This window comes from Heterocephalus glaber, unplaced genomic scaffold (genome assembly GCF_053883595.1).
Source record: "Heterocephalus glaber isolate CG9 unplaced genomic scaffold, H.glaber_assembly_v1.0 deba00001760, whole genome shotgun sequence".
Lineage (NCBI taxonomy): Eukaryota > Metazoa > Chordata > Mammalia > Rodentia > Bathyergidae > Heterocephalus > Heterocephalus glaber.
The window spans coordinates 2,800,961-2,813,517 of record NW_028258457.1 but is presented as its reverse complement, the minus strand read 5'-3'; the positions used below and the strand labels follow the sequence as shown (position 1 = coordinate 2,813,517).

The 12,557-nt window shown below is 40.2% G+C and overlaps 1 protein-coding gene across 1 annotated transcript in view; it reads right to left on the bottom strand.

The window, feature by feature from the left end:
- The window catches only part of LOC147821173 (uncharacterized), a 65,494-nt gene extending 64,565 nt beyond the window's left edge, over positions 1-929 (bottom strand). Inside the window, 1 exon segment of the mRNA XM_087201552.1 lies at positions 781-929. Coding sequence (XP_087057678.1) covers positions 781-783 — 3 coding nt within the window. The 5' untranslated portion in view covers positions 784-929.
- Between the last annotated feature and the right edge of the window lie 11,628 nt (positions 930-12,557).

Genomic DNA, 12,557 nt, shown 5'->3' with positions numbered 1-12,557 from the left:
TTTAAAGTAATGTTTAGAAATAGTTCGTGAAGCTGGGGATTTAGCTCAGTGTTTCCGCCGCCTATCTCGTAAGTGCAAGGTCCCGAGTTCGATCTCTGGTGCCAACAAAAAGAAAAAATAGTTTATGAAAAACAAATAATTACGTCAAAGTGAGCAATATATCCCCCCCCCCCACTCCGTCACAGGTACACAGGGTTACCTTTTTTTTGGGTTTTTTTTGGTATCGGGGATTGAACTCGGGACCTTGCGCCTGGGAGGCAGGCGGCGGAACCACTGAGCTAAATCTCCGGCCCTAGCTCAGTGGTTTCGCCGCCTGTTGTGCAAGCGCAAAGACCCGAGTTCGTTCCCCGGTGCCAAAAACAAAAACAAAAAAACCACTGAGCTAAATCCCCGCCCCGCAGGGTTCCCTTTTTAAATTAGTTTGACAACATGGAGGAGCACCTGGGAATTCAGATTTTTTTTTTTTTTTTTTTTTGCATCTGTAAGAAGCACTGTGAATCGCGGAAATCTGTCGATGCTTCTCTTGAACCTCAAACACGCAGGAAAAATGAGGCGCAGCGAGGAGACCCCACGAGCCAGACCTCTTCCGCGCGAACCACACAGGAGGCTCCAGACCCGGCGCAGGGAGCCGCACAGAACCGGCAGGACCCGGGTCCCAGCTGGTGGCCCAGCCCAGCCCGCGGCCGGAGGGGACCCAGGGGGCAGAGCCCGGAGCTGAGCGGGAGGCCGGGGTCGTCCCTCCGCTTCCCGCCTGTGCTAAACGCCCCGCTCCACACTCACCATGTCCAGGTTCCGGGGTGTCCTGGTGTCCTCGCTAAGGATGCCGCAGTCAGAGTTCACAATGTGTCCGAGGCTGCCAAGTGACCTGCTCAGCCCAGTCTCTGGTCTCAAACACAGAGCGCCAGAAGAAAAGTTAAAGAATAGCGCTTTTCATTGGACAGTTTACATCGCCCTACACTGCGATCTGATTGGCTAGGGATTCACGACGCCGGCCTCTGAGTCCTGATTGACGAGAGAAACCTGTCTCACTGGGGACCAAAGAGGATTCTACTCACAGTCCTTCTCAGCCTAGGTTTACTGCCTTGTAGAGCCACTGGTCCAGAATGGCGGGGTGTAATCTTTCTTTAAATTTAACTTCATTTTAAGGGTTGTAAACAGAACCCTCGCTGATTTATTTATTGGTTAAAGCCTTTTATCAACTCAAAACAATAACATCCCAAGCCAGGGGTTTAGCTCAGTGGTTCTGTCCCCTGCCTCACGCGCACAAGGTCCCGAGTTCAATCCCCAGTTCAATCCCCAGTACCCCCCCCCAAAACCCCCAAAACAGTAGCATTCCTCACAAGACAAAATATTGATAAATTCTAGAATTTCAAACGAAGAAAAGCAGGGAATTAAAATCGTTAACACACATTAGCTTTAGGAAATGAACTTAACAGAATATGATTGTTAGCTTGAATAGTATTTTTCTCTTTAACTTTTAAATTTTTATGTTAATTTAATACAATTAGATATTAATAAAAAGCACTATTCTATAAAAATAAAATTATATTTTAGAACAAAATAATTAAAGAATAATCATACTTAATATACTCTGTATCATGACCTTGAAAGTATGACAAAAAGTGTTACAGTACAAGCCAGGCGTGGTGGCACATGCCTGTAATCTCAGCACTTGGGAGGCTGAGGCAGGAGGATCACAGAGAGTCCGAGGCCAGCCCCCGGCTACACCATAAATTCAAGGCCAGTCTGAACCACATAGGGAGACCTTGTCTAAAAAAAAAAAAGTGTTGGGCCGGGGATTTAGCTCAGTGGTTTTGCCACCTGCTGCGCAAGCGCAAGGACCCGAGTTCAATGCCCGGTACCAAAAACAAAACAAAACAAAACAAAAACCCCATAAGTGTCTAAAATTCATAGACAAAAAAGACTCTCTTACAAAGAAGAAGCAAAGAAAAGGAAAAAACTTTCTCATTTTTTCTTTTTCTTTTTTGGTTGAGACTTGGTCTCACTATGTTGTTCAGACTGGCCTTGAACTCCTGCCTCAGTTTCCTAAATGCGAGGGATTACAGGTGTGCACCACCACACTAGGCTAAAACTTTGTTTTCAATGAACCAAAAGAAACTATTCAAATAAACGACACAAATTAGCATATATCTTAAAATACCTGTGGAACAGAATAATTTGGGGATTTGAACTTTGCCCTACTTCATGTTTATTTCTTGAGTTTCTCATATAAGACAAACCAGGTGATATTTAAACTTATGTCTGACTTAAATCACTTAATATTATGTTCTCAAGTCGCATTCATTTAGCTACAAATGCCTCATCTATCATGCCTCATAGATGAGTAAAACTCCATTGAGTGTAATTACTAGATTTTTTTAATCCATTCATCTGTTGATGGACCTATACCCTGTTCCCAAGACCTATCTCTGAGAAACTGTGCTGCTATAAACATGAGTATGCATATATGCCTGTAATATGATGACTTTCACACTTTTGGGATGATATCTAGAACGCAGATAGCTGGTCTAATGGAATTTTTATTTTTAGCTTTTTGAGGAATCTCCACACCAATTTCCATAGTGATTGTGGTTACACTCCCACCAACAATATAGAAGAGTATCTTTTCCCCCAAATCCTCCCCAACATTTGTTATTATTTGATTTTTGATGTTAGCCATTCTTTCTGTAGGCTGTCTCTTCAAACTGTTGGTTGTTGTCTTTGCTGTGCAGAAGCTTTTTAATTAGATATTACCTCATCTAGGGCCAGGGATTTAGCTCAGTGGTTTCACCGCCTGCTGTGCAAGCTCAAGGACCCAAGTTCAATCCCCAGTACCAAAAAAAAGAAAAGATACTACCTCATCTGTTGATTCTTGATACTATTTCATGTGAAACTGAGGTTCCATTCAGGAAGTACTTGCCTATGCCTATGGCTTCAAGAGTTGTACCTATTTTATCTTCTACAAGATTGTTTGTTTTCCCATTTAAATTTTTTTTTATATACAGGGCCTTGCTATGTCCTTCAGGATGGTCTTAAACTCACTATGAAGCTCAAACTGGCTTCAAATTTGTGGTGATCATCCTGCTTCAGCCTTCCAAGTGCTAGGATTACAGGTACACACCACCACACCTGGCTAACATTTAGCTCTCTGATCCATTTTGATTTTTGTTTAATATGTATATGGTGAGATATATGGGTCTACACTCAGTCTTTTGCATGTGAATATCCAATTTTCCCAGGACCATTTATTAAAGAAGATATCTTTCCTCCAGTGTATGCCTTTGGCAACTTTGTCAAAGATCAAATAACTGAATGTGCCAGGGCTTGTTTCTGCATCCTCTATTCTGTTCAATTGATTCACATGCCTATTTCTGTGCTAGTACCATGGCTTTTAATCACAGTAGCTTTGAAGTATAACTTCAAATCTGGGATTGTGATGACTCCTGCTTTACTTTTGTTATCCAGGGCTGCTTGTGATATTTTAGGTCTCTTCTGGTTCCATATGAATTTTATGATTTTTTCCTTAAGATCTATGAGAAATTTGTTGGTATTTTGACAGAGAGTGTGTTAAATCTGTATATTAGTTTTTGAAATATAGCTGTTTTCATTATATTGGTTCTGCCTATTCCAAAAGAGAGTATACCTTTCCATTTTCTGAGGTCCTCCTAGATTTCCTTAAACAGAGTGATGCAATTGTCATTGGAGAGGTCTTTCACATCCTTGGTTAGGTTAACTCCTAAGTATTTAATTTTTCTTGATTGGTATTGTGAATGGTGTTTTTTTTTCTAATTTCTTTCTCAGTGAGTTCATTATTAGTGAATAGGAACACTACTGATTTTTGTGTACTGATTTTGTATCCTGCTACATTGCAGAATTTGTTTATTTGTACTTTGGGTGGAATTTTTTTTGAGTCTTGCAAGTAGAGGAGAATGTCATCTACAAATTATGATACTTTGACTTTGTCCTTTCCTATGCATATCCCTTATATTTCTTTCTCTTGCCGATTGTTCTGGCTAGTATTTCAAGGATTGTGTTGAATATGAGTGGTGACAGTGAACATCCTTGACTTGTTCATGATTTTAAAGAGGAAAGTTTCAGTTTTTCCCTATTTTGCATGATGGCAATAGGTTGGTCATAAATGGATTTTATCTTATTGAAATAAGGTCCTGGTGGGCCGGGGATTTAGCTCAGTGGTTCCGTCACCTGCCTCTCAAGCACAAGGACCTGAGTTTGAACCCCGGTACAGAAAAACAAAAAGAAAAAAAAAAGAAAGAAATAAGGTCCTGTGTACCTATATTCTTCAGGGTTTTTAATCATCAATCAGTGTTGGACTTTGTCAAAGGGTTTTTGTACAGTATTGAGATGATCATGTAATTTTTGTCCTTGTTTTTGTATATGTGATAAATTACATTTATTGATTTGTGTATGTTGAACCATGCTTGCATGCCTGGGATGGTCATGATGTATGTATGATCTTTCTGATGATTTGTTACATTCTGCTTGCCAGTATCTTGTCAGGGATTTTGGCGTTTATATTTATTAGATTGTCCTGTAGTTCTCTTTTTGATAGGATCTTTGTCTGCTTCTGGAAACAGCGTAATGCTAGCCTCCAAGAATCATTTTGGAAGTACTACTTCCCTCTCAATTTCATTAATGAGTTTGAGGTTGACTGGTGTTCTATGTCTCTGAAGTTGTACATTTACCTTGGAGTGTGCTAGCAGATGCTTGTAATCCCAGGTACTCAGAAGGCTGAAGTATGACTATCAATGGAATACAAAAGTTTGAGACTTTCCTTGTCAATATATTAAAACCTAGTGTCAAGAAATAATCAAATTAAAAGTACATTTGACACATACATTTCATTGCAGCCCTCTTCCTGATATCCAAAATGTGGAAGGAGTCCCAATGTCCATTGTAGATGCATAGATAAATGAACTCTGGGATATATGGATAGGGGAATATTAGGGAGCCAAAAATAGAAATGTGGATGGGCCTCATTAAAATGTTGAAAACTACAACACAACATGATGTCTGATAATTGTGTGCTCCTTCTGTCTGTCTGTATTAAACTGGTACAAGGATCTTTTCCAGCCTTCACACTTGAACCAAAAAATCAGCTCTTCTTGGTCTTCAATCTGTTGGCTGTCACAATGGAAATAACACCATTGGCTTCCCTGAGTCTTCAGCTCACTGACTATTCATATTTGAAATTCTGACTTCATAAAAATATTAACTACTGCCTTCTAAGGAATTTCATTTATCATAAATATTATATATATAAATATATATGTGGACACATAGTCATACACACATTCAATATAATCAGAATGTTATATAAGTGTATAACAGTATAAAACTCTTCATATATAAATTTATATACTAAAATAAAATATAAATTCACATTAGTAACCATATAATATATGCATATATCAATATAAATGCACATAATATGGAATTTTATGTAAAGATAAAGACACAACATAGAGAAAATTCTACATCATACACATTATACATATAAATAGAGAAGGCAAACTGATGCACATATATATTATGTGGACAAAAACTAGGAAGAACATGTACAAATATACCAAATAAATTTTATATGGTTTGTTTGTTTTTTCTTTGGTACCAGGGATCGAACTCGGGACCTTGCACTTGTGAGGCAGGTGCTGGAACCACTGAGCTAAATCCCCGGCCTTAAATTTTATATGTTATAGGTATATGCAAAAATTAATATGATTGCCTAATACACATACCCTGAAAGAGGAAACCATGCAAAAATGCTACTGATCCACCCAACAAAATATGAGGTCCCAAATAATAAATCCTAGTTAGTGGGATAGGGATTTAGCTCAGTGGTGCTGCTGCCTGCCTTGAAAGCATAAGGACCTGAGTTTGATCCCCAGTACCAAAAAAAAAAAAAATTGAGAACAAGTACTAGTAGGTTTTCATTGTTGAAGAATTTCTACTGGTCATCTTTTTTTTTAACATTTCCTCGTTATTTTTCTTATTTTTTTCCTTTCTTTTTTCTTTAAAGCAGTGTTGAAGATTAGGCCCAGGTCCTCATGCAAACAACATCCGTGCTCCACTGCTGAGGTACATCCTCAATTCAAGGTGCTTGTGCTTTGTTGGAGTATTTCTACCAGTTATCCCTTTTGAACTCATCTCTTTCTCCGATGATATCAAATGCTTACATTTGTGTATCTTTGTTAGATTGTGTAGACTACAGTCCCACAAATCTATAGCATCCCTTTAAAGCCTGCACACTCCCAACTATGGAAGAATATACATATAAATATATACATATTTTTGGTACCGGGGATCAAACTCCGGACCTTGTGCTTGAGAGGCAGGCAGCGGAACCACTGAGCTAAATCCCTGGCCCTGGAAAGAATATGTTTGAGTGTTTTCCAATTACTACTCAGCTACTCTTTGTTGAAAGCACACAGCAACCCAGTATTGTAGATAGGTAAGTTAATTAGATATCTTGTAGGCAGTTAGATAGGGCCTCCCTTGAGGCGCCAGCCCTCCAGACTCAACACAGCAAGGAACCAACATGGAGAACAATTGAGGCACATTCACTTGTTAGCATTATAAAAAGAGGAGGCACTATTTCCCCTGGGGATAGATAGCAATGATTGATATTCCTAAATGGAAAATTCCTTGTATGTGACTTGCTTTCCTATTTGACCCCCATTTAATCAATATTACCTGGGTGACTGTACTTGGTCTCGTCCCACCTCATGCCCACATTGTAAATTTCCACTGGGTCTTAGTAGTTTTGTCCCACTGTGTACCCGCCTCACCACATGGCTTTGCTGTATAAAACATCTTTGAAAAGTGAAGTGGTTGGGGCCGGGGATTTAGCTCAGTGGTTTTGCCGCCTGCCTTGCAAGCGCAAGGACCTGAGTTTGATCCCCGGTACAAAAAAAGAAAAGTGGGGTGGGCAGGCAACCCACTTTCTGGTCCTGTTTCTGTCTCTCCTAGACAGAAGCTTTCTTTCTCTCGATAAATTTTTCCTGCTCTTTTTTTGGGGGGGGGGTACCAGGGATCAAACTCAGGTCCTTGTGCTTGCCCAGTAGGCGGCGAAACCACTGAGCTAAATCCCCTGGCCCAATTTTTCCTGCTCTTAACCTCCCTTGTTCCTGGAATTCATTCTTCGATTTTAGAGAACACAAACTTGAGTTTTGGGTACCTAGCAGGTTGGGAAGTTACACCTTTTCCCCCTCTATTACCAGGACATATGATGAGTTCTCAGCAGTTCTGTGATACATTTATCATCACAACGAATCTAGAAAGAATTGCCTTTGAGGAGTAAATCTTGCAGCCAAGCTATTGGGTACTTTTGCTATTGTGGCTGGAGTCCTAAGATGCTTTGTGTTCCAAATGAAACCTCTCAATTTGCTTAAGATTTCTCAATAAAAAAGCACTGAAAATGCAGTCTGAAACTATGTCTTTCTTTTTTAATTTTGGTACTGGGAATCAAACTTGGAACCTTGTGCTTGAGAGGCAGGCAGCAGAACCACTGAGCTAAATCCCTGATCCCTTAAACTATTTCTGTTACCAAAGGCATTGGAATATTTAGCAAGAGGATGCCAACTTGAATGTTAACTAATATGGCAGATTCCTATGGCTGCAATAACAAAATGGTGTAAACTTGGTAGCTTAAAAGAACACTAATTTAATCTCTGATATTTCTAGAGACCAGAAGTCCAAAATCAGTTTCACTGGTTAAGAGTTGAGGCCTCAGCAAGGCTGCTTCCTTCTGGAGGATCTGGAGGACAATTCTCGTCTTCTCCAGCTTTGAGTGACCACCTGCATTCTCTCTGGTTCCCGGTCCCTACCTTGCATCAGTCCAATCTCTTCCTTCTGTTGCTTTCTCTCTTCTGTCTGTTGCTACCCCCCAACCCACTACCAGTTTTATGATAACCCTTGAAATTCCGTGGGACCTACTGATATGATCCAGGATAATCACATTCTTCAAGTTCTTTAAGTGAAGCACAAGGGCAAAATTACTTTTTTTGTTTTTTGATTTTTTTGAGACAAGGTCTGGCTATGTAGTCCAGGCTGACCTTGAACTTGTGGCCAATCCTCCTGCCTCAGCCTCCCGAGTGCTGGGATTACACGCATGCACTGCCACACCCAGCTAAAATTACTTTTTTCTAGAGATGAGAAAATACACAGATTCCAAACACAGACATTATGGGAATAGGACATTATACAGTCCATGATAAAAATTAGTACACTAGTAAAATCAAACCTAAAGTTGCTGTCTGGGTTTTTGTTGTTGTTTTTGGTACCGGAGATCGAACTCGGATCTTTGCGCTTGCGCGGCAGGCAACGAAACCACTGAGCTAAATCCCCAGCCGCTGTCTTGTTTTATCAGACATAGTGTCTCATTTGTCCTGATGGAATTAATGTTTCTTTCCAACTTTGGGACAATGCTTTTTAAATAAAACAAGGCTTTTGTCCAGAAAAGTGTCTATTCTGACTACACATTTTTTTTTTTGGTACCGGGGATCGAACTCGGGTCCTTGCACTTGCAAGGCAGGGGGCGGAACACACTTTTATTTAGTGTCAAGACCAACATAGTCTTGGCAGCCACCTGCAAAATGTGTTTTGATTACCACCTCCATGTGGAGCCAAAATGTCTTTGATTTCTGATTCCCCAATACATGACTGTGTGGTCTGAGCCAAGTACCTGAATTGATCAGAGTCTTGTTTTCTTGACAGGAAAAATGGAGAAAATGACAGTAGTGGAGATTATCTAAAAATTGATAAGTAGTAACATATCATGTGACCTAGAGCTGCTACCACATATTTATCACAATGTTAGTAAGACTACAGGAATTGGGCCGGGGATTTAGCTCAGCGGGTTTGCAGCCCACTCCACAAATGCAAGGACCTGAGTTCAATCTCTGGTAAAAAAAAAAAAAAAAAAAAAAAAAAAAAGACAGCTAGAATTGAATATGTGATAGTAACTTTCTGGTATATGATAAAAAATATCTCCTAATTCTAATTCATCAATCTGTCTTTATCTTTCAGATGATAATCTACATACACAATGATCTATTTATGGATGCTTAGTCACAACATTTGAGAGTCATTGTTGTGCCCAGATCGCGAGGTCCCCAAAGACCACCAAGGAGCAGATTCTGATGCAAACACACAAGGGTCGTTTATTCAAGCTCGAGCAGGGACTCTCATCCGACACCGACGCAGCGGGTCAAGGTTGAGAGCCCCGACTCTAAAACACCAGGGGTTTTTATAGAGGTTACAGCAAGGCGCGGGGTTTCAAAAAGGCGCAGGGTTTCAAATCACACGCAAATCACACAACACAATTGGCTAGCATTTAGCAAGTTTTGAAAGTTTAAACCTAATTGGTTGGGCCTTGCACGCTGAACTGCAAACGGCTGCTCAAGCCATCGAAAAGAACACCTGGGATCCTGGGGTATTGGGGTAACTACTGATTAGCTGTTGCAGGCCATCGAGAAGAGCATCTGGGATATTGAGGCAACTACTGATTAGCTGTTGCTAGGCTAGTTGCTAGGGGACTGCTGAACATTATCACGGGCAGGTGGCCAAAGTACATCTTGTGGTTTTTCTTGGAACTAGAATTTATGTCCAGACCACCTTACTCTAAGATGGGGTCAAATTTTAAAATGGAGTTACTCAGGTCTCACATCATGACCTCCAAGGTTTTATGTGACTCTCTTCATTCGAAACTTTGTGACTTCAACCCAAATGTCCCACCTATATAACAAGGGTACCAACCAATAACCTCCGATCTCACATTGGATCATATTTTGAGATAACACTTTCCCCTTGAATACATCCCAAATAGAATCCCTTTTCCTTCTGTATCCTCTCCTTTTCTACTCACAAGCCTCTCATCCTCGCTGCCTTCTGACATGTGCCACCAACATACAATGACTTCTACAGCATAACTGTGATTATATTGTGATGTGTGAATCTGACTTTGCAGATTAGTAAACTCTGTATCTATAGATGACTACAGTGTAGGCCAGCAAACTGAAGGGGGAAATACACCCCAGATGTGAGTGACATCAACCAGAAGGATTGTAGCTTGGACAGAATGAAAAGGGAAAGAAGAAAGAAGTATGGCCCTTTTTGGAGGAAAGGTGGTCTTTGTCACTGCTTTTGGAGATTGGTTTCCACTTCTTTCAGCCTTCCAGTGCAGATTCCTTGGACTTCTGACACCAACTCATGCTGGTGACTTTTCAGTGATCTTCTTGTCCCCAGTCTTTGACTGCTACTGAATCTTTCAGCTTTCCAGTGTGCAGACAGCTCTTTTGGATTCTTCCACCTCTGAACCAGCAGACAGCCACAGGAGTTTCCACATCTGATTCTGTAAGCCTAACTAAATCTCTTTCTTGTTGTTTGTTCGTCGAGGGCCTTACCAAACACTCCGAGGAGCTGACTGTAGTGAAGAACACTTGGGAAGGAACACATCGGACAAGTTGGAAAGTAAAACAGACCTTAGTCTGGCCAGACGGCACTCCCAAAGCAAAGTAGCTTAGAGAGGCGACTAGCCCAGAGTCCGAGGCTCTTTTTATAGGGGGTTGCAGGGGAAGTTAACAGGCGAAATTTACAGAAGAGGAACAAAGATTAGTAGTCAGCTGACACGTACTGATGGTCAGCAGATGTTTGTAGATTGTTCTATAGATAGCAGTGTCCGGAACATCAGTTTCGAACAAAGAGTTGAGTAATTTACTTTGGGACTTTATGGCTGATACAGATCTTATCTAGTGTCCCGGAACTAACAAGCATCTTTGTCTATTCACTCACATTCAATCACAGTTGGGGCTAGGGGAGTTTTATGATTACAGAGTTATGCAGTCCCACAGTCTCACTCTGTAGTTCAGGCTGGCCTGTGTCATGCAGGCTAGCCTCCATCTCAGAGTGATCCTCCTGCCTCAGCCTCCTAAGTGCTAGGATTACAGGGGTGCACCATCATGTCCACCATAAATCCCTTTTATAATCACACATATATTTTTTATTGAATGTGTTGGATTCCCTAGAGAAATAGCCCTCTCATAGTAACCCTTTCAATAGTAATTGTCTCTGGGATGAATAGTTTACTATCTCTTGCACATTTCTTCTCCTTGAAATAGAATACTTGTGAAACACTGAACATAGTGTTTGATTCATTAAAAAATACAATGAGTCACAGCATTTATTATCAGTGTTATTTTTTCTTATTTTGGAGGAAGCAGATTTTTTTTTTTGGTACTGGGGATTGAACTTGGGACCTTGAGCTTGCAAGGCAGGGAGTGGAACCACTGAGCTAAATCCCTGGCCAAAGATGGATTTTTAATAAATAATCTCGATGGAATATATAAACTAGGTCCCTCATGAGAAATTGTCTTGGGTTGGTTTACATTCCTACACCTCATGAAATATGTTCAGTGAGTAGTTACATAAATAAGACAAAGCTTGTAATAAAAACCTGATGAGTGAACTGTTCATAGAAACATTTCATTTATTTTTATTTTTTATTGTTTTTGGTACCGGGAATTGAACTCAGGTCCTTGCACTTGCAAGGCAAGAGGCAAAACCACTGAGCTAAATCCCCAGCCCGTAACATTTCATTTAAATTGAGATTATATGCAAGGATACTCATGTTTGTTGTAGAAGCTCAGGTTTTCAAGACAAGAGGGAGCTATTAAAAACTCTTCTTAATAACATGCGTAATGAACCACTGTCTTCACGAAATACTGTCTTGACCAAGCAAGCAGCTGTGGCCATTATCTGTGTCAGTTTAGTATTTCATAAAGGACCTGTTTGGAGAGCTTGTTTCTCTCCAATAGTGTCCCAGAGCAAAGCTATTACCCAGTCTTCTTTGCTATCCAGTCAGTCCCTTATGTGTTGTCACTGTTCTTTCTCTGCTGTTTTGTTACAGTGGTTCTGAAGAATTAAAATTACTTTCTATGCTGATAGTAAAAGATTTTCCAAATACAGTAAAACCTCGTTTTGTGAGAATAATTCATTTTTGCTGGTAATACAAATCACTTATATATCAAAGCAGAGATATCTAGTTGTGTTCATGTGACATTCGGCATGACATACTACTTGTACTGCAAGACAGTGCTTGTTTATCAGGTTAAAATTTCTTGGAAAAATTGCTCATTGTGGAACACTCACAGAATAAGTTACTTGCAATCCAAGGTTTGACTGTATCAACACGGTATTAATTTGCCTGTGTTCTTACATAGAGTATATGCAAGGTTGAAAAGGATTATACAACTCAGGGAGACATCATGAAACAGGGAAAAGTAGAAAAATCTACACGAGCATTTGCAATCCCTTAGAACTTTTTTTTTTTTTTTTGGTACTGGGGATTGATCTCGGGTCCTTGCACTTGTGCAGCAGGCGGTGAAACCACTGAGCTAAATCCCCGGCGCCTTAGAACTTTTTACTGAAAGTTGATGCTCATAAAAATGAACTCAGCAACACAAATTATGACTTATCTTCCTTTCCTTTTTGACCTTATATGTAAAACAGAAAACACACATAGTTTTCCTATTACTAATATC